Raw genomic sequence first — 21467 nt, 5'->3', positions numbered from 1 at the left:
GTGAAGTGAAGAATGGCGATCGGAAGCCAATAATTTGCTGTTTTATCTCACCTACAATTCATATATGTATGTATATATTTATATATATAAATATTTTTCGTACTTTTAGTTATCAAAGAAATCTTTGACCTCGATACACATATATATATATTGGTTTTCATGCTATCGCTTTTGTAATTGTAAATACAATTTTCCGTTAGAAATATAAATATATTCTTGTTGTATATATAAATATGCGATTTGTTTAAATTTTGTTTATGTATATATTAATATGTATATAAATTGCTAAATACATTTAATTGCGCTTTACACTTTTACACTTTAATTTACGGCTATCTGGCATTATTCCGAATAAAAAACACAGGAGGAGAAAAAAAAAACAAAACAAAAAAAATTGTTGTCTCTAGTTGGTGTATGTGTAGTTGTGGTTGTGGGTGTGAGTTTTGTTGGTGTAAGCTATGTCTATGTGAGTGGGTGTGTTTGTGTATATGTGTGTGTGTGCCGTATTGTACGCCAGTAACCCTACAAACTACGCGCCCCCACAACGAATCCATCCGCCCCCGGACTTGATCCAGGTCCTGGTCCTAATTCCGGTTACAATCCCCGTCCCGCCGTCGCCGTCGGTCCAGTTGCAATGCCAGCTCCCTTGCCGGAGCCGCTTTCACCTGCAGCACTTCCCACCCTTGATAACCTTGGGATTGTGCTTCAAATGGAGCGTATCCTTCTGCTGCTCATTGGGGGAGGTGCGCAGCTTATGGTCGAGCACCTGCCGCGTGATCGACAAGAACATGTTCTCCACGTTGATATTGTCTTTGGCAGATGTCTCATACAGCTCGATATCCATTTGTTTCGCAAACCGTTGCGCATCCTCGGTAATAACCACCTTCCTGTCCGGATCGTCGTTCTTGTTGCCAACTATTTAGGAATGTTAAGTGTATTAGTATGATTGTCTTATTGGTATTTGAATTATAATTTCCTGTTCTCACCTAATACTTTCTTAACCACGTCGCAGTTATTCTGGATTTCCTCCAGCCAGCGGCGGACATTCGCAAAAGAATCACCGTTCGTGACGTCGTAGACAACGATGACGCCGTGAGTGCCGCGATAGTAGGTACTGGTGATCGTCCGGAAACGTTCTTGCCCAGCCGTGTCCCAAATCTGCAGTTTAACGCGCATCCCATCGATGTCCACGGTGCGGATCTTAAAGTCCACACCAATGGTGGTGATGTAACTGCCCGAAAATGTGTCGTCTGAGAATCGGATGAGCAGTGACGACTTGCCCACGCCTGTAGGGTATTCAAATAAATTGAAATACGATCAGATTACAATTACTGATTATGTTTATATGATAATTCGATTTGTCTATGTGGCATGTGGCATGTTAAACGTCTGGGTGGGGATTTTCCTCTTCTCCGGTTACCACTGCAGCTGGCTTGCTCGGATAACAAGCTATATATCCTGGCAATGCGTCAGCATTAGTCATAAGCCGGATTTTATCCGGATCTGCAGTAGCTTATTTATTTCTTTTTTTAGATTTACTTTGAAGAAACTTTCTTGAGATTTTGTATTTTCTGATACGATATTTTCGATATGTATAAATTCTTGTAAATATTAAAAATAACTATTTAAATGGTAAGAAAATTAACCAGTTATATTAAAACAAAAGGCTGACAAATTTTAAAAATATTGAAAAAATCCTAAAAACAACATTACTCATACGCCATGTGGGCGTGAATATATTTTAAATATATCTTCTCTTTTTAAGATAATAAAATTGCATCTTTAAATGTTTATTAAATAAAAATTATCAACAAAAAAAGGAATGCATAAACTTTCAAGAGGAATTGGGGACAAAAAATGAAATTTACACCTGCCATATTTCTATGCGATGCTATTTTTAAGCACCTGGTACTGGGAAATGGGAAAGCCTGGGAGAACTCACCGCTATCGCCGATTATTAGCAACTTGAACAGATGATCGAAGCCGCGTGCCATTTTTTTTTTGTTTTTTTCCTCGTTTTCCCTTGTTTTTGCAAGTGCTTTTTTGTATTTACAGTTAGGCGCGTCGAACAATGCAAAATATACTTTTTTTTTTTCGCTGCCTGCTCCCACACTCAAACACACACACACAGACCTTCGCCAAACGCACACTCCCTTCTCCTCTTGTTCGGTCTCTTTTTCTCCAACTATGGGCTATCTCGCTCGCACTCGTGCAGCCGGCTGAATATTTGAGATAAACTGTTGTTCTTTTTGGGCTGCTGTTTTGTTGTTGTTGCTGTTGTTGTTTATGGTGCTGATGTTATTGTTGCTGTGTGATAAGCTATTGTTATTAGTGTTGTTGCGTTGCGGGTTAATTTATGTAATTGTTGTTGCCGCCGCCTTGTTATTTAATTTCCCTTGATTAAGTTTTCTTTTTTTCCTTTTTCGGCTCCACTGCTATTCTTGTTGTTGCTGTTGTTTCTTGTTTCCTCTTTGTCGTTTATCAGCAGATTTTTTAAGAAACACAATTAACGAGCAGCATTCTTATATTAATCGGTATAAATAACTTTGTGGCAGATAAGACAGCGATTAAATGCCGAAAATCCTAAATTGGCTGGCAAAAAAATTATTGCAAAGCCTGACTCCCTTCCAATTCTCCGTCTCGCTCGCACCCACTAGCTCGTAAACGAACACAGTCACACACATTAACACGCACACGGACAACACACACACAGGGGCTCTGGTTGACTGTTGAATTTATCTCCAATTTGGCTTTACGGTCTTAAATGTTTCAGTTTTTAGTTTCCGGGCTTTGATTTTTACAGCACTGGAATGACGGGCGGTCGACAATTTGTACGAATTTGTGGGCGTCGGCGTTCCCGATTAATTCTGCTTAATTCATATTCTGGATAAACTATTACTAACGCACCCACAATAGAGATGGTACAAAGATTGCAGTGTGACCAGATGGGCGATACAATTGAAATACATATATTGCCAGGGCTGATGAAATAAATAAATTAATAAATAATTTAACTTTATAACTGTCTTGTAATTTATAGTAACAAAAAAGCTTTACAAAATATCAAAAGAAAAATTAAGTATCCTGCTCTTTAAATTTCAAAATTAACATCTTTACATTACGTGGAAAAACTGCATATATATTATATATTCTAGAATTTCCTCATATTACCATAGTTTTTAATGCATAAAAATGACTTATATTTACCCCACAAATGATTTATTTAGCACAAATATATAGCTTTTGTTAAAAAGTATTTTCTCTTCCTTTATTTTTAAGATATTAAATCTTTAGCTTCTTTTAAATGTATACCGCAGTAAATTTTTCGGTCATTCCAAATAAAACTTAATTTTGTATGAAATTAAACAAACGGCGACGAACAAAATCGTACAACCCTTTAAATAAGTTTTTCATATAACAATAACAAGGTTTCCACAAGTTCCATAACACATTTTTCTAAAAAGAGATTAAGAAGGTTAACTAGGTGACCTCAAGGACAAATTTTTTGAAAGACAATTTAAAATCCTTAAATCCTTTGACGCAATTGAAGTAATTAAAAAAATATGTATGTACATATAAATAGAAATTCAAATGTCGTTGAATGCCAAAGCAATGCCAGTGGTAAAATGCCGTTATTCTTAAGAATGAATCCAACAACTCTTCGAAATAAGTTTATTTGGACTGGTAATACAAAATTAGCTATATGGTATGCGATATATATATTGCATATTACATATTATAACATATAACTTTAAAAAATATAGCATACATTATTAAATAAACCGTTTTTATTGTCCAAATGTAGGGACAAAAGATGATTCTAAGTAAAGTTGAATGCTCCGACGTAGTGGCAACGCTTTATACTATCGATAAATAAACAAAACTAATTTCGCTGCCGCAACAAGTGAATTTGAAATAAGTTTATTTAAACAATTATGTCGGTCTTCCGCCTGAACACGCTGATGAGACTTGCACCAAAAGCATCGGGTAGGTAACCACCTAGTGTACCTGATAAACAGAAATCTTACCCTTCGGGTCCAAGATCTGGGTTCGGTTCAAAGTCCGATCGCTGGTGAATTGAACTTTTGTATTTTGTGTCGCATTGAAAATCCATTTCATTCGCGTACCTCTAGCTATTCGATCCATTCAGATGCAGCCCCAACGAAACCTCGCCGCCCAGACGGAATCCGGAATCACCGGCGAATTCAAGACTCTGGCCATCAGTACGCCTAAGCCGTTCGTGTTTCATGTTGAGCTTCATCGGCCCAACAAGCTTAATGCCTTCAACAGACAGATGTGGCTGTGCGTTTAGTTGATCATCGTACTCATACTGCAGGTTTTTAATCTATATTTTATTTCCAGAGAGATCAAGGAGTGCTTCGATGGACTGGCTACAAATCCCGATTGTCGGGCTATTGTCCTGTCCGCGTCCGGAAAGCACTTCACCGCCGGTATCGACCTTAACGACATGATGAATGTCGGCCAGACACTGGCTGAAGCCGATGATTACGCCCGCAAGGGTGTCATTATGGAGCGTATGATCAAGTTGTATCAGGACTCGATCAGCAGCCTGGAGCTGTGTCCCAAGCCGGTTATCACCGCAGTTCACAAAGCGTGCATTGGCGCTGGCGTGGATCTGATTACCGCCTCCGACATCCGCTACTGCACAGAGGATGCCTTCTTCCAGGTCAAGGAGGTGGACATTGGCATGGCCGCCGATGTGGGGACCCTGCAGCGTTTGCCCAAGGCGGTGGGCAGTCAGTCTCTCGCCCGGGAACTGTGCTTCACAGGCCGAAAATTCGAGGCAGCCGAGGCACATTCTTCGGGTCTGGTGAGTCGCGTCTTTCCGGACAAGGAGTCATTGCTATGTGGAGCCTTGGCCATCGCAGAGCTCATCGCTAGTAAAAGTCCCGTCGCCGTGAGGACGACAAAGGAAAACATCATTTATTCGCTGGACCATACTAACCAAGAGGGATTGGAACACATTGTAGATATTCTCATGTCTTAGAAAACTTAAACAAAAATAACCACTTTTGACCTTTTGCAGCGCCTGCTAAACAAGCTCAATTTATTGTCGGAGGACTTTGCCCAGGCTGTGGCCGCCCAATTGACAAAGGACGAGAAACCCGTTTTTGCCAAACTGTGATGTACGAAATATGAGAAAAGAAACGGCCGAAGGACTGAATTTAAAATGTATTTGCCATGTATGCATTCAAAAATACACCAGCTGCTTTTACTTTAGGATTCAGACTGAATGGTAAAATTATCGGGAGAATGACTGTTGTGTAAACAATCTGACTTATGACTAGGAATTTTGTGATCCGCCCCCGCTTGAAGATTTTATAAAGCTTCTGCGGTGGCGCCGGGATCCCTATGTTGTTTATGGCACAACTCTTGCAGGGCGCGAGGATCTTTGATGCAGGCGTCTGTGAGAACCTCCACTTGACCGTGTTCGTTAATAAGCAGATCGTCCTCTATGCGAATCCCAATACCACGAAACTCGGGTGGCACATCGCCACAGTCTTGGCCAATATAGATGCCCGGCTCCACGGTAAAAACCATGCCGGGCACAATGCGCGTGTTGCGCGGCACGTGCGGCGTGTCATGCACGTCCATGCCAAGATAGTGGGAAACGTGATGTGGACAGAAGCGGTATCCCTGGCCGGCCAGTTCTTTGTAGTCACTCACCGACTTCGACACCAGACCGATCTCTTGCAGGTATTTGCCCAGCTTATAGCAGGTAGTCTCGAACAGCTGGTCGAGTGTCTCGCCACCCGGCTTCATCACAGTGTCAATGATCTCTCCCTGCAACTGATGCAGCATGTCGTACAGTGTGCGCTGCGGGTCCGTGAATTGCCCGCTAGCCGGCCAGGTGCGCGTAATGTCGCTGGTATAGCCGCCGTATTCGCAGCCGGCATCCATCAGAACCAAATCATGCGGACGCAACAGCTGGTTGTTGTTCACGTAGTGAATCACCGTGGCGTTCTGCCCAGCAGCTACCACGGGTGGATATGCTAAGTAGCTGGCACTGCGCATACGGCACTTGTAGTCTATGGCAGCAAAAAGATCATGTTCGGATTGCCCTGGCCGCGATTCGGCCATCACCTCGTTGAACGAACGTGAGGCTATATCGCACGTACGACGCATCAGTTGCATTTCAGCGCGTGACTTAAGCAAACGCATTGTCTCGATGAAAGTGTAGGAGGGAATTAGCGGTCGCTGCTCCTTACCGCTTAGCCGTAGCATGTTTTCCGTTAAAGAAGGCATATCCGAGTTCTTCTGGTCGTACCAGATGTGTGGCTTTAGGGCGCCAGCCCTCCTAGCCAGCACCGCCTCCAATTGACCCAGCGGATGGGCCTCTGTGACGCCAAATAACGGTACGGCCAGCTCAGGACCAGTGCGCGGACCATCCCACAGTTCGGCATGCGGATCCTTGGGACGCATAAATAGGTCAGAATGCACGTTCTCGGATTCGTCGATGGTCAACAGAAGCACGGCGTCTGGCTCCAAGCAACCAGTGAGGTAGTAGAAGTCCGAGTTCTGTCGAAACACATAGGGAATCTTCCCACTCATGTATTTTTTGGAGGCGGCACCCAGAACAAGCTGTAAAGGATTTAGTTTTAGGATTATTAGAAGCGTACGGGTTAATCTTCGCCACCGGGGATTCTTACCATGTGACTGGGGCTCGAATGACCGTTAAACTCGCCGCCAAAGCTGCGTGCATAGGCGCGGATATTCTGCATCAGTTGCACACGCCGCTCCTTGATCTCGGACATCTCTACGCCTGGAACCAGCTCATCCGGCTGGATTAGATGCGGATGCGAGACGCTAGTGGGCTGCCCTAGGTTACCCTTTTGCTCGCGCAGAATTTGGGCTACCCCACGCACCTCGGCAGCATTTACGGTGGGACTTCCAGAGGAGCTTGTTGTGCTTTGGTTTCTGTGAGACCACAAGCCCTTGGAGATGGCGACGCTGCGTAGGGCAGTTGGTGCGATTAGACGATCCAAGCTCCTAAGGACATTCATCGTGCTTCCGTTTCCTTGACTTCCCACTTAAGTTCTACAAATGTTCCACATAAAAAAAACGAAATGACAAAAACAATATCAATTCAGAATAAAAACAAAAACAAACGACCAGGCTGCCAGATGGTTAGATAACAAGTGCCTAGCCGTTTGATAGGAGCTGCTATCGATAACTGTTTGGCGCTAAAAATGTAAAATCAAATTTAAATTTTTCATTTTAAAAACATGACATACAATGTTGAAAAGCCGGATAGACGATAGAAATTTTATTATAAACTTTTAATGGATGAAGCCGAATTCTATCATCCAGTATAATGTTTGAACAATGTGCGATAGTCGAACATCGATGTTCCTAACACTAAGCTTTCAAAGTCATCGATAATCGTTGGCATCACCTACATAAAAACAAAAATCTTAAAAGAATAAATTAAGGAGCTTTTCAACAGGATTTACGTTATTGTTGATCAAGAGCTGTTGATTAATCTAAAACATGTCAAATGAGGTAGGTGGTGACAACTACACTGATCAGTAGCCTACTGTGGTTACAATTTTATCTTATTCACCAGTGCTTTGTGCCCCGGCTGCCGGTGGATAGCGAGACGATACAGTTTCATGATTGGACTATCAGCTTTGAGAAGTCGCATATCCTAAAAAGCAGCTGTAAGTTAAAACACGGCGAGGTCTGCCCCAAGGATTCCGCCGACTGCTGCGACCTCTGCCACTATCAGTACTCCCTGGAGCTGCCCCACCTGCCCGACATGGTGTTCCACAAAAACCGACTGGTGCTTAAGCACAAGGACGGCGCCGTCCTCGAGTTCCAGCCGATAGAAGCTTTGGCTTTGGTGGATAATGGAAAGCAACCTTTGGAGGTCGCCTGTGCTCAGGAGTGGCGAGAAACCCGGTAGGTACTCTGTAAAAATTATCCTTTCCATTAGATCAATTCTTTAAAGCAATGACAGTCATTTAATGCTTTAAATATTCTCGATTTTCCTCTTTTTAAAGGAACTTTAATAGATTCTAGTAAACATTATAGTCTATAAAGCATTGCCTAATTATTGCCTTCTATACTCCAGACCGGAACAGACAACGGAGCAGAAGTTTAAGCCGTTCGACTGGACATTCACATCCACCTACCAGGGCACCATGAACGAGAAGGTGCGGTCGGAGATCACGGATCAGACGCTTAACAAGTTTAAGCTGATGCAGCGGGAAAGAATTATTTTTTATCATGATCTAACCTTGTTCGAGGACGAGTTGCACGACCACGGAATATCCGTGATGAGCGTCAAAATCGTAAGTACACCCAAATGCAGTCATTATGAGCTGTTTTCCGAAAGACAGTTTATCTTCTTCGACAGCGCGTGATGCCCTCTGGCTTCTTTATACTTCTGCGTCATTTCCTGCGTGTAGATGACGTGCTCATCCGTATGCACGACACGCGCTTTCATCACGAGATCGAGAACGATTATATACTGAAAGAGTACATTCATCGGGAGGCGCCCTGCACCGAGCTTCAAAACTCGGTAGCCTTTTGGACCAATCCAGATGAAATGCAAAATTTTCTGCCAGTGAAGACCAAACAATTGCAGAAGCTCTTCTTTAAATAACAATGATATTGGCGACGGTTAAAACTTCTGCTATTATGCGTGTTTATTTATTGCCAACAGTGTGCGCATGCGCAGACATTTAAAAGTGATTTTTCCTAAAAGGCACACTACAAATAAGGCTATTAATACGGTTACAATATTGGGCGGACCAGCTGCCAACATCAAGAAATCTAGGCGGTTCCAAGTAATGCAGTCAGGGCCCGTTTATAATCACCGGAGGTCTCCGCCTGAAAAATATATTAATTAAATAAAAAAAGTTCGAAATTATACTTTGTCTATGCCCAATTTACACTACAAAAACTATCTACTTTTGGTTATAATAACTGTAAGCCAATAATTAGATTTGGAAAAATAGCGAAGTTATATCAAAAATTGCTAATATGACTATGTTATTGTGGGTGAGTTTGCAATAGCCAAGCGAAAGTAGTGTAAAAAGGGGCATTTGAGACCGAGGAGTAACCAAATCAAGGATTGCAACCGTTACACCAAATGTCGTGGCCAATACTTACGTCCTAGGACAACACAAACACCGCAACAAATACCGAAATACCGAAGTATACAAAAAAAAAGTGGGAAAGGGACGCATTAGCCAGGTGCCAAGCACTAACAATCGTCGCGAGATTCACTTACCACCACGGCACTGTGCAGCGTGCGGTTGTAGATCCGCTCAAACTCCTGTTTGATGGTCTCCAGATCGATCTCCGAGCGACTGACAATGATCCGGATGAGTGTGGCATCATCGGTGCCGGCGCCATTCATTGCCTTGTACAGACGATTGGCGAAAAATGCCGCCGGTGACTGGACGCACTCAACTAGAAGATTTTAAAATTAAAAAATTGCATTAAAATTTAAGAAAACAATAACAAAGTTCCAAAAACATTACTAACCTATTGCCATCATGGCCTCGTGCAGCTCGTCGGACATCTCATGCTTGATGGCCTGCTCGATGGTCTGTCCGGAGAGTTCCTTGTACTCCTCGAAGACAAGTCGCAGCTGCGGAAAGCTGGCATGCGACATGATTCGGTTGAAAACCTCCTCATCTGTTCCCAGCTTAGCCTCGCCGGCGGAGTACAACTGAGCAGCCTGCTCCTTAGCCTGGTCGGGATCGACGGGAGTATCTAATCCATCGCGAACTCCGGTCACGATAAGCGTGAGCAGGCGACGGAAAAATCCAGAGGTCTCACTGCACATCTGTTCTGCTAACGGACGTTGGTAACGCTCCTCGTAGACGGCCACGATTTGGGCCATCTCCTCGTTAGTCTTAGTGCACAGGATTTCCACGAGCGTTGCCTCCTCGGTTCCAATTCCAGCCATTGCGGCATGCAGTTGCTTGCACAGATATTCCACTGGCGGCATCATTAGGCCAACGATCACATCCTCAAACTTGCCACCCAGCTCGTCCTTTAGGTCATCAATCAGATCCCGCTCGAACTCAGCTTCGTAGACCGCTTTAATTGTCTGCCTCTGCTGGTTGCTTCTGCCAACGAGTACGTCGATGATCTCCTGCTCATCGGTGCCGAATCCTTTCATGGCTGCCCGCAGCACTTGGGCATCTTGGGAGGCGTCGAAGGGTTTGGCATCCTTCACTGTGGGTTCAGGCTGCAAAGAGAAAAAAATAAGAATAAAATGATATCAGAGATTATCTTATCTGATAACTGAAATTAAGACCCATGTTAAAATAGCTGTATAAAATATCAGATATCTCTGGCTCTATGAAGTATATATAGTATATTCTTGACCTGCATCCCATCTAAATCAGTTTCAAAGTGCTGGTATCTATGTATCTTTAAATTTTATTGAAAATCATCAAAAGATATTAGCTTTTCTTTCACTGTAAAGTATGACGCATCGCTGTGGCAAATCAATAAGTTCAATGTTTGAATATAATATGATGATTTGATTTATCTAGTTAATCCACTTACCTTGTAATAGTCCATAGCTAAGCTGAATGATTCTTTGGTAATCTGTGGGTATTTTCTTCTTTGCTCCGTTGGCTAAATAGACCAAAATCAACGTTTCTCTTTAAGATTTCTTTGACTATTCTTTTGACGACGTCTTGTTGTCTCCGCCTGCTTTTGGTGAATAATACCGAATGGGAGGCACTGCACCGGGGTACCTCATTGCTGTGCTCTCTGGTTGCGCTCTCTACAGAGCGCAAGTTTTACACACGAAGAAAAGTGCATCAGATAGGATGATTAATCAGTTAAAAAAAGATATCTAAGGAATCTTAATAGTTCTTATGAACGTTAGAAAATATGTAAAACTATATAAGATTAATATCGGTCCTCTGATTTATATAGTGCCATAGTGTTATTCATGAAAACTCACATATGATAGTTTATGAAGTTTTTTTGCATCATTGGCTTATGCTTAAATAATTATACTTACTTTCTGCGTTGACTAGAATATCAGATTTAATATCATTTGAAATGAAATTAAATTAACAACTAGTTTACCTGCTCATTTCGATTTATCAAATCTTATCTTATTTGTTTTCTGTGTAGAAGCTTTCGCGAGCGCGACTTTCGCGGTGGAGCTTTTAATTCCGCTTCTAATGGGCCTGCACTTGAATACCAAAGCCACTGAATCATTTGGCACATTCTTTGAATTAATTAATTAAACCTGCTGATGAGATCGTGAAAATAAACTATGCCCAAACATATTCTGACGTATTATTAAAACAAGCAACGTAGTTGCAATAATAATTCAATGACAAAACACATTAAAATGAATTCAAATTGAAAATTTAACTAACAAGTAGCATTGAAGATTTAAGATTAGATTTAGATCTTTTTAAGTAATATCTATATTCCGAAAAAAAGTTTAATAATATGGAAAAGAATTCGCACTTTTCTTGTACGCATAAACCTGATCTTTAAAGAACAGCGAATTCCATGCATAGCTCTTCTGATTGTTGTCCCATTTTATATCCATTTATAAGCCAATTAAAAGACATTGTCTTCTGTTGTATGTGTATATAGATATTATGTTTATTTAATCTCGTTAAATAGGCTTCGCTCTAATACATTTACATTTGGGCTCTTTCAGTTGAGTGGGTTTAGCTTCATCTTCAGTTTTTATACCTTCATACCTGAGCCCCCAATTTCCTGTCTGACTTACTTTCGGTCTCTGTCTTTGTCACTGTCATTGTCACTTTCTCTGTCACTGTCACTGTCACTGTCTTTCCTCATCTCAGGTGTAAGCTTAATACGGTGTTTGTATAATATAATATTTAGCATTTAATTTATTTATGTGTTGCTCTCAGCCTGCCCCCGGACAGTCGATAAAAACCAATCATCCTACAATCTTTTTTTAGTTGCATAAATTTAAATTGCAATTAAAATAAAAGTTCCATTTGCGCAGAAGTCTTTCCATTTCCAATCGAATTTGAAGATTACAAAATTGGTACAAAAAAGAAGAAAATGTCTGAATTCCACCAAAATAGTTGGCAGTTGAAAAGTGGAAAGAGATCTGGGAAATATCTTATAACAAAACAATGAATTATACCAATTAAACATGCTGGGAGACCAATATCTAGTTCCTTCATACATATATCTATATTCTGTCCAGTTTCATTGAATAAACTTTCTAATACAGTTTTCTGTGGTTACCTAGAGAATGTTGAAGTTTCCCTTGATTTCTTGAGGGGGGAATTCTTTTTTTAGGATGTATGTTTTTGGAGTATGGTCAAGCGAATTCTGAGCATTTGAACTGCGGATGAGTTTTTGAGTTTTTCTGGGCTATACACAACTTAGGAGCAGTGGGATCACAAAAGATACAAAAATACAAATTAAATTTCATTTAAGGACGCTCCATCTAAGATACCTTTTAAGAATCGCAGAATTGGTATCAACTATCATCATCTACCAGTTAACAACTTATGTCCTAGACCTCGTCGCTCTGGTTCAGCTTTATTTCGCTAAGATGGGCATTGAATCGTGACCATTCGTCGCGTGACGGTTGCGCTAGATTTTCGGCCACATCATAAACGTACAGCTTGCCGGCCTCGTCACCAATGCAAACATGCAGCCCAGATGGCGTCCAGGACACCCGATTGAGAGCTGGTGCTCCAGCTACCACAACTGAAGCTGTCGGCACCTCTGTGTCTTGGTTAAGGTTCCACAGATCCAGGCGTCCGCTGCCATCGACGGCAGCAAAGAGTGCCGGATGCACTGGAGACCAGGCCACATCCATTACATAGTCCGAGTTGTCTTCGAAGGAGTACAACGGTTTTGTGTCCTAAAAGAGAACAATGAGTTTTGGGTCTAAAATATGTTAGGGAGTGGCCATTTCTTACCTTGAGCGACCAGAGTTTGATGGTCCAGTCAATTGACGAGGTGAGGAAGAGGTGACCAAAGTCTGGCGACAGTTGGTTATAGTGCGTGGATATGCCAGTGATAGGTCCCAAATGGCGTTCGTACACCTCGTTGACGCCTGTGCGAAGACCGTGGCGCGAGGCGGAGTAAACATAGCCGTCCTCGCTGCCCATCACCAGACTGTTGATCTCGTTGGCCGGAAAAGCCATCGACGTAATGGCAATGGCTTTCGACTGACGCTGATGCAACTCCAGGGTGTCCTGCGGCTGCGAAAGCATGTCTAGCGACCAGGAGCACAGCTTGCCGTCCGACGATATGGAAATGACGTTGTGCGCATTTTGAGTGCCCACCATTTGGAGGCAGTAGACAGGATGCGTATGCGCTGCGGCACTAAGTGGAGTGCGCTGGATTGGTGTGCGCTTCTGTACACGGTTGTCCCACAGTACGATTTGTCCCGAATATGTTCCGCCGAGGATCAGATTGGGATTAAACTTTGCAAAGCAGGTGGACATGACCGCGCTCTGACAGTGGAAGACATCCTCAGGTGTGCTCTTCTTGAATTTGGTGTTCCACACCATTACCACCCCATCCGGTTCGTTGGGACTCTCCTCGTTGTTGTGATAAGAGGCCACCACTAGCTCCGGGAAGTGGGTGGACCAGTCCATGCTGGTGATGCAGCGATTCTTCGACCAGCGTTCGTCGTAAAAGACACGGTTTAATGATAAACGAGCATGTGATCGCTCATCATTCGCCTCCTCGCTATCGCCGCCGCCAATATAGTCTGTGTAGATATCAACGTTCTCGGAGAGTGCTCGCTCGATGAGTCGGCCGGCGCGCACCACAAATCGCTGGAAGTCCTCCGACAAGATGATCATTTGCTTCTGCTCCTCGGACAGTTCGTTCACTAAAAATGAAAAGAAAAATTAATTCTTAGTTTATTTAAGGATGCTAAGCTAGGGAACTAGCTTGTTTACTTACCCTCCTTCTTCACTTCGGTCTCCTTCTTGATTTCGAGAGGTGTGATGGCCGGGGCGACATCCTTGACGGTGGGCAGGCCGTGGGTGAGATAGCCCGGTGGCAGCTTAGAGGTGAATCCATTGTCCAGGTTCGGCAGCGAGCTCTCTTCGTCGTCTCCTTGGGCATCAAATGCAAGCACTGTTTAAGGTATAAAACTAACACAGCTAGAGGAACATGACAATCGACAGAACAGGAACAATTCTACTTTCGGCTCGTTATTAATTCGATTCAAGTTTGAGTTGAGATTCAATATCATATTTTGATCTTGATTTTCTTTTACTTTCTTCTTTTTTTTCTTTTTCATTTTTCGTTATTCTTCGTCGTCGTTTTGCTTGGCTAGGAACTGCAATTTTTCTGAGACTTTTGGCTTTGTTCATTTCAGGTTTCTAAAGGTTCCTTGAGGCAGGATTTTGGACTGGGTGGGATTATGTTATGATTAACGGTGAATATAAGAGTGTGAAAGGGTAAGCAGTAAAGGGAGAAGAGCAAGATAAGGACAGTTGCAGCACATTTATTCATCTCACTGGTCTTCTTCATTGGAGTAGTGGTGTGGGTGGGTGTGCGTGCGTGCGTACAATCGGGAGAAAGAGAAAGAGAGAGAGAGAGAGAGGGAAGGTAGATGTGGCGGCAGGTGCATGGCTGTTAATAAACTGTTAAACACTGTTAAATGCACTCACACAGGTGCATATATCAGACTGTATTTTTGTTATCGATATATACAGTGTTAGGGCATGGACAGGTGAGTATGCGAATGTGTGCGCTTGTTGGTTTGCTGTTGTTTTTTTGTTTTTTTTTTTTGGTTCACCTAGTTAATATACAAAGCCAATTACTGAAATCAAAAAATTTACATTTTCCCTGCTGTTGGTTTTAGCTCTGTTTCTGTTTCGATTAACTCTAACAACGTTAACGCTATTATACATCGATTTTTGCATTTTTCTCCACCCATTTTATAATTGTTTGCACTTAAAATTATTTAGTTTTAAGCTAGAAATATATTACACATATATTAAACATGGTAAAAGTTAACGGCCGATTGATCGATTTCGTTTCTGTTACAGTGCTGTAATTGAATTTGGGTATCGGTTATCAGGATCGATAGCTGAGAGACAAGGAGAGAAAGATAAGATATAGGGACATAGAATCGCTCGCTGACGAGTTTGTGTAAGAGTGAGTGAAATGGAGCAAGCCTAGCATCCTATCGCTGCTGTTGCTGCTGCTGCTGCTATTGTTGTTGTTTTCTTGGATGAAAAAGATTAGTGGTTAGGACAGAGTTATCTCGGATTTTTAGGATGAGTGATATTGGGGGATTAGCAACACGACACACAATGGAGAAAAGGGGCGGGGTCAGGAGCTTTAGCAGTCATGCAGATGTAGGCTATAGACAAGCAGAGATGAAGGAGCAAGACAGGAAAAAGAGATAGAGAAGTGTGAGAGCGAGAGGCTGGGCACGGGACCGTTACTTTCAGTGTTTGTAAGTGCGAGTATGTGTTTTGCGTTTCAAATCACTTCTCAACACTGACACCTCAATTTCAATTCGATTGATCTTTCAAACGCGCTTTTTCTGTGCTTTTCGGTTCTGATTGAGTTTCGCTTGCAAAGTGAGAATTGGAACGTTCCTATTTTGCTTCATGTCGATTCCGTCACTGTTCAATATTCTTTTTTTTTTTTTTTGGTTCGGGCGGCTGGCCTGTACCTACCTGTGAATTCATCCTCCCACTCTAAACCCGGATTAAGATTGTATTCATCTTGAAGAAATATAAAGAAATAAATATATTGTACATACATTGCTGGTAGTTTTGTTTTTTGTTTTTTTGTTTTTTTGGTATTTTGTGACTTTTCAAATCAAGAAACGAAAAAAAAAAAATCATGAGTTTGGCTTTAGCATACCGCCCATTTAAATCGATAAATCAATCGATAATCAATGTTTAAACAAAATGCATACGATAAAAAAATTGTGAAAAAAATGCTTGTTTTTAGTGTGCTTAACTTTTGTTGCTTTGGCGAAATTATCACACGGAATATGATATATAGTAAATATATGATTATATAGGGTAATATATGTATAAGTACTATTAGCACACAAGCCTGGCTTATATGATGGAACACAAAAGGTAGCGAGGGGAGGAGAAAGAGTTTATATTACACAGCTTGGAATGTTTAACTAATATATCTGATAGTTAATCATACAAACGATATAAAGATACATTGTTTTTTTATCGAATTCGTGCTTACAGATAGAGTTTTGTTTATACGTGAGTGTGTGTGTGTGTTTTTTGTTTTTGGGTTAAATACTCTTTTCTTAAAGGTTATCATAGACTTAGAATAACTGTTGAAAAAAAGGAATCGAATAGAAATATTTATGCTAAAAACGAAAGAAACCAAAAATATAACTCTCGAGAAAACCCTTTGATACTTACATTCGATATACATAAATTAAATAAAGAAAAAAAAAAAATTATAAAAAAAAAAGAACATATTGCTAAAACTCAACTTAAACAGAATTTGAAAACTACTTAAACGAATTAAGAAGAACTTATAAATTGGGTGGAGATTACAAATTTTTTGTTGTTGATTTTCATTTCGATATATAATTCACTTTACACACAAAAGTCTATTAGATCTGATACAAACTGAATCTCTTGTCATGTATAAGCTAGAGCTAATTGAAACAAATCAGAAGTTATAAATCATATAAAATGTATACAAAGGTATGTATATATATATATATATAAAATCCCTGATTGGGAAACAACAAATCAAACGATCGAATCGAAAACAAAGAATCGAATAAGCAACTACAAGAAGCTAGGACATAAACATAGATTGTATATATACTATAGATAGATAATAAGGTTAACAAATATCAGGCATACACTAAGGCAAGTCCAAAGAAGACTTAGAGAAGGATTAGGAGGAGCAAAGAACGTGTTGTGGATATAAAAAAGATAGAGTAAACTACACAAATACATAATGCGAGTAAGTAGTAAAATAGAGAAGAAGTTCAGTTTCAGTTTCATAAGGTAAGATACAGGTTTTTTTTTTTTATAGGCATACGATACGTTTTACGGGTGGTACACACTATCGCAACTACGAAGGCTGAAAAGTTCTAGGTACAAAATTACGGATACAACAAGGACTACTCACCATAATAATCCGTAGCATGAGCTGCAGTTTTTTTTGCGTGCGTGCCAAAAACAGATAAGGGGGGAGAGAGAGAGAAAGTAAATAGACAAATTATTAAATGCGCTCGAACGGTGTAAACGCTAATGATCTATGGATATGGATATGGTTATGGACATGGACAGATAATGGATGATGGATGAATCGATGGGACTAACTGATAGATATGCTATAGACAGGGGGGGTAAGGCAGAATATGCGGTAAATGCGTGGAGAAGACTGCAGCTTAAATGATTCGAAAACAAAACCATTATGGGTGTTATGATTTAAAAGGGACTTTAGTGCTACCAACAACCTTTTACAAAAACCGGACACATAACGACTAAAAAAGGTAAATAAGTAATAAATTTACCAAAAATTATTCACATTGCTTTTGTGATACACCAAAAAAAAAACTCTTAAATGAATTTTTAACAATACAATGATGATGGACGTATACAGAATTTTCACATTTCAGATTAAAAAGTGTCAAGTGCGGTAAATGTTGCAATAAAATTATCTTCGATTTTATTCTATTTCTTCTATGAATCTTAGTTTTAAAAACAATATTGTATAGGAATAATATCACTAAAATGACGATGATATATCTTTTAAACTTGTCAACAAATTTATGTAACTTAAACACTTAAATCAAAGTTAAGAACCCTTTAAACTCTTTTCTATTAGAGAGACTACATTGGCAGCACTTTAAAAAAAGCAAAAAACTAAGAATTCATATTAGTTTAAAATAAGGGAAGGCCTTTATAAAGGAATTTTCGACTACAGTTTCTTCGGGAATTGTAACCAAATCGAGTTGAAGCAAAGCCAAAGGAAGCTATTATATAATTTTGAGCCAATAATTTACTATTCCACGCTTATACGATGCTTATTTCCTTTCGTCTTCAGAATTTTACATGAAATTTAAACTATATCGTATGAGCGTTTCACATGAGCTTTCTCATTTCATAGATACACTTATCTTCCGCGCATCGTTTTTTCGTTATAACAAAAATTCGTGTGCTGATGTGATTAGTGTGGATTTTTGTTTTTTTTGCTTAAAATTAAGATTAGTACCTTTACGTGGACGCCACCAGTCCTCCATATATCCTGACAGAGGCGAGGAGTGGCAAGAAAGAACTGTATTTGTTATTTTATTTCACTATGGATTATGGTTTTCTGTTTGTATCTTTGGTTGTTTTTTTTTTTTTTCTCTGCTGGAAGGGACGGTGGGGATCTTTGGGGTCGCTTGATGGAGGATAAAGCGTGGATTATAGGGTCAACATGCAGCATTATGAACTAGCGCCAGACAGAACGGGACAATTGGGGCAGATAGATAGAGATAGAGAGATAGAGAGAGAGAGAGTTAGAATATAGGGTTCATCCGACGGACAATGAGGACGGGAACGCAGGGAAGCCAAAAAACACAGTTAACAACGAGACCAAGAATAAGAACGGCAAATAGTAGCGAAAGATGGAGTCAAACTATGGATAGTGGTTACAGTATAGCCCAGACCCATTTACCCCTTCCCCGGGGGCAATACGCACCATCGCCGTTTCCGCCGCCAGTACTGGTCGTTTGGGTCTGTTTCGTGTAGACCAGCGTCTCCTTTGGTGGAATGTTTGTAGCCTGGACATTGTAGACGCTCAGGTTAAGGGGCTGCTTCTTTCCGCCACTGTGGTTGCACATTAGATATTAGTATTCAGCTTAAAATCATGTCTTAACCTTGCAGAGTCTTTGCTAATTATTAAAATAATAAACTTGTCTTAACTAATTAATTATAGTTAACTGTTTAATTCGATTAACTAGCTAATACTGCGGTGCTTCTATCTGGCTATGTAAACATCTTATTTGGTTTATCAGTCCAGTAAAGTTCTGATTAAGATAGCAAATTTCTCTGCAAGGTTTTTTATTTTCAAGACTGTGCTCACCTCTGGCCATTGACGGTGGCTTGAAGGCTGGCGTCGGGGGTCTGTGTGTTGGAGTTGTCTGAGGTCATCGAGTTGACGGAGGAGAGCGAGGATAGGACCTCAGAGACAGGTGCCACGCCCAGCGATGACAGCATTTCGTCGAGATCTCTGTAAATAGGGCAATAATGATGATGGCAATGATGAGTCAATTTTAGTTAAAGACGACATTTTGTCACCCACTTGCGTTGATCCTTATCGATGCCTGCTCCACCGCCAATGCGGCCGGCCGCCTCTTCCATGTCCTTAATCTCCTTTTCACGCCGCCGGCGATCCTTCTCTTCGCGCAGGGCGGCCAGTTTGGCCTTCTTGCGTTCCAGCTCAGCCTTGCGATCCATTTTTTACAGGGGGAGATTACCTTCTGGGATTCGGTAGTTGAGTGGGTTTTTTGGTCTAGGGAATTCGATCTCTTGCAGGCCAAGTTCTCTGGAAGGGGGGATGCATGATTAATGGTCGCCAATATTGGTAGCTCTGATGATGTCACCAACTACTGGCCAGAGCCGACGTAAAATAGGTGCGTTGTATATGTATCTTTGGTTAGATATAGCACCCACATCTGTTTTGTATATCGTTAAGTGCACATTTCCCAGTAACCCAGTAAATAGCAACCACTTTACTTTCTTTGCAAAAAAAAAAATCAATAATCAAGTGATTGGTCTGTGTGACGTATTTTCTTCCCTAACTTTCTCTCTTTCTCCACTCGTAATTATAAGCTCTTTTGATATTTCAATGAAATAGTTTAAAACCAACCTCTTCACGTTCTAAACACGATGCTCTGCTGCTGGTTAAGTACTTAAATCAACATTTTTCAACAAAGTAAAAATGCGACTTTAATGTTTTGACTAAACTAGCGAACTAGAGATGGAACATCGCCAACGATCCGTTACTTGTTACAATTTATGTCACAGCTTTGGATAACATGAACATAGCATGGCTATAAAATTCGGTAAATAAAAATAAACTACTAACAACTACTATAATTTTCACTAATAATTCTAATTAGTCAATGTTTTACCTTGAAAATAAGTTTTTCTATGCCAATTGGCGAAAACAGTGAACAGCTGTCGTGACAGACGATAGTTTAACAGCTCTCTACACAACAATCTGGCAGGGTTGTTGCGCTTAACAGCACGCTGTTATAACGTAAAATTTAGCTTATACTTTGGGATTTATGCTTAAAAATATGTGAAACTGGGATATATGGAAAGTATATAAATGTGCTAATCATTTTATATATTTGTATTTGTATTAATTATGTTTGAACTGCATGGTATTATTAGGATTTAATAACTGTTACATAGCGTAATCATAGTGATGGAAAACCATTACGTCTATATAAAACATGGGAATCATTCGATTACTTGTACCTTTTTATGTCTATCGGTTAATTGTATTTCAAAAAAATTACCACTAGCAATCGAAATGAGAGCGCGGGAATATAAATATTTAAATTTAATTGTTGACTTGAAATTGTTGCTAAAATAATAACTAAGTGATGTTTTCAACATATTTTTCTATCTTTACACATAAAATAGTTAGTGTTGGAGGAAGAACTATGAAAATAAAAACTTTATTTTGAAAGTAAATAATTTTATTTAGTTAAATAAAAGCTTAAAAATGCTATTTAGTATCTTTATTGGAGAATATATATATAGAATATAGGTATAGAATATACAACTAGAGGTACCTACCTAAATATTCCCCCAACGCTACTAATTACATTCAAAGCGCGTTGGCCGGCAAGTGAAACCCCAAGAACCTGCCATGGAAAATAGAAAGCGCAATTAAATGATTTGTCTTTCCATAAAATTTATGCCACCAATGCCAGCTGTTGCTGCAACAAAGTGAACACAAAGCTGCAGGTGACGACTGTAAGTAACTGTAAAACCGAACCATACGTTCGTACGTGTTTTTTGTTCGCAATTACCTTTTAATTGCTTTTCCGACCCGACCTCAAAAATGCCAAAGAACTTCCAGCAAAAGGGCAAACGATCCCTTTTTCGGTTTTTATTTCTTATTTTTATTTTTGGTTTGATTTTTTGGCGCATCTGCATTTAAATGCCAGCATTTGACGACCCACAAAATGCTCTTCGGTCTTGAGTGGTTGGCTCATTTCGTAACCGCATTGATAAACCGGACTGGAATGGAACCCAATACGATACGATACGATACGATCCCATGTTGCAGTAAAAACCTTGAATTGCCAAATCTTTAAGTTAACTGCTTTTTGCTCCAGGCTGACAAATCTTGCATATGGGAGTTACCAAACCAAAAACCGAACCGATGAGCGGATTTTAATTTCCTTTTCTTTTTATTTTTTTTTTTTCTTCATTTTACTAATTGCAAAGCAAACCAGTCAACAGCCAGAAACACACAGATAC

At 40.4% G+C, this 21467-nt stretch overlaps 6 protein-coding genes across 19 annotated transcripts; 2 read left to right on the top strand and 4 right to left on the bottom strand.

Moving 5' to 3' along the window:
- Positions 1 to 249: 249 nt before the first annotated feature.
- Positions 250 to 2937, bottom strand: LOC108105060 (ras-related protein Rab-35). Its single transcript, XM_017211479.2, has 3 exons — positions 1943 to 2937; positions 987 to 1286; positions 250 to 915 (listed from the first exon to the last, which is right to left on the bottom strand). The coding sequence occupies exons 1-3, from the start codon at positions 1992 to 1994 to the stop codon at positions 662 to 664; spliced, it is 606 nt and encodes a 201-aa protein (XP_017066968.1). The 5' UTR covers positions 1995 to 2937; the 3' UTR covers positions 250 to 661.
- A 919-nt stretch (positions 2938 to 3856) lies between these two features.
- On the top strand, positions 3857 to 5241 carry LOC108105075 (delta(3,5)-Delta(2,4)-dienoyl-CoA isomerase, mitochondrial). Its single transcript, XM_017211499.1, has 4 exons — positions 3857 to 3987; positions 4134 to 4302; positions 4363 to 4987; positions 5048 to 5241. The coding sequence occupies exons 1-4, from the start codon at positions 3936 to 3938 to the stop codon at positions 5144 to 5146; spliced, it is 945 nt and encodes a 314-aa protein (XP_017066988.1). The 5' UTR covers positions 3857 to 3935; the 3' UTR covers positions 5147 to 5241.
- LOC108105073 (xaa-Pro aminopeptidase 3) lies at positions 5179 to 7162 on the bottom strand. The gene is made up of 2 exons (XM_017211496.2): positions 6672 to 7162; positions 5179 to 6603 (listed from the first exon to the last, which is right to left on the bottom strand). Exons 1-2 carry the CDS (start codon positions 7023 to 7025, stop codon positions 5341 to 5343), a joined length of 1617 nt encoding a protein of 538 aa, XP_017066985.1. The 5' UTR covers positions 7026 to 7162; the 3' UTR covers positions 5179 to 5340.
- A 222-nt stretch (positions 7163 to 7384) lies between these two features.
- Positions 7385 to 9001, top strand: LOC108105076 (TIP41-like protein). Its single transcript, XM_017211500.1, has 4 exons — positions 7385 to 7524; positions 7589 to 7923; positions 8096 to 8315; positions 8381 to 9001. Exons 1-4 carry the CDS (start codon positions 7513 to 7515, stop codon positions 8627 to 8629), a joined length of 816 nt encoding a protein of 271 aa, XP_017066989.1. The 5' UTR covers positions 7385 to 7512; the 3' UTR covers positions 8630 to 9001.
- Positions 8655 to 10707, bottom strand: LOC108105074 (annexin B10). 2 transcript variants are annotated; one of them, XM_017211497.1, is made up of 5 exons: positions 10552 to 10707; positions 9517 to 10228; positions 9260 to 9441; positions 9139 to 9141; positions 8655 to 8856 (listed from the first exon to the last, which is right to left on the bottom strand). In XM_017211497.1, the coding sequence occupies exons 1-5, from the start codon at positions 10564 to 10566 to the stop codon at positions 8800 to 8802; spliced, it is 969 nt and encodes a 322-aa protein (XP_017066986.1). In that variant the 5' UTR covers positions 10567 to 10707; the 3' UTR covers positions 8655 to 8799. The 2 variants fall into 2 exon arrangements, with proteins under 2 accessions (XP_017066986.1, XP_017066987.1); XM_017211498.1 differs by lacking the exon at positions 9139 to 9141.
- An 882-nt stretch (positions 10708 to 11589) lies between these two features.
- LOC108105052 (cytoplasmic dynein 1 intermediate chain) lies at positions 11590 to 20147 on the bottom strand. Of its 13 annotated transcripts, none has more exons than XM_017211457.2 (10): positions 20102 to 20147; positions 19270 to 19512; positions 19051 to 19197; positions 18667 to 18794; positions 18196 to 18258; positions 17107 to 17127; positions 15660 to 15707; positions 13924 to 14100; positions 12927 to 13849; positions 11590 to 12868 (listed from the first exon to the last, which is right to left on the bottom strand). In XM_017211457.2, exons 2-10 carry the CDS (start codon positions 19422 to 19424, stop codon positions 12515 to 12517), a joined length of 2016 nt encoding a protein of 671 aa, XP_017066946.1. In that variant the 5' UTR covers positions 19425 to 19512; positions 20102 to 20147; the 3' UTR covers positions 11590 to 12514. The 13 variants fall into 13 exon arrangements, with proteins under 13 accessions (XP_017066946.1, XP_017066945.1, XP_017066947.1 ...); XM_017211456.1 differs by lacking the exon at positions 20102 to 20147 and adding an exon at positions 19837 to 19963; XM_017211458.1 differs by lacking the exon at positions 20102 to 20147 and adding an exon at positions 19837 to 19963 and having other exon boundaries at positions 13924 to 14079.
- Positions 20148 to 21467: the final 1320 nt, after the last annotated feature.

The sequence above is a fragment of the Drosophila eugracilis genome, unplaced genomic scaffold (assembly GCF_018153835.1).
Source record: "Drosophila eugracilis isolate 14026-0451.02 unplaced genomic scaffold, ASM1815383v1 contig_2155, whole genome shotgun sequence".
NCBI classification, from domain to species: domain Eukaryota; kingdom Metazoa; phylum Arthropoda; class Insecta; order Diptera; family Drosophilidae; genus Drosophila; species Drosophila eugracilis.
Note: the sequence above shows the minus strand (reverse complement) of the source record. Positions and strands in the feature narration are given on the sequence as shown.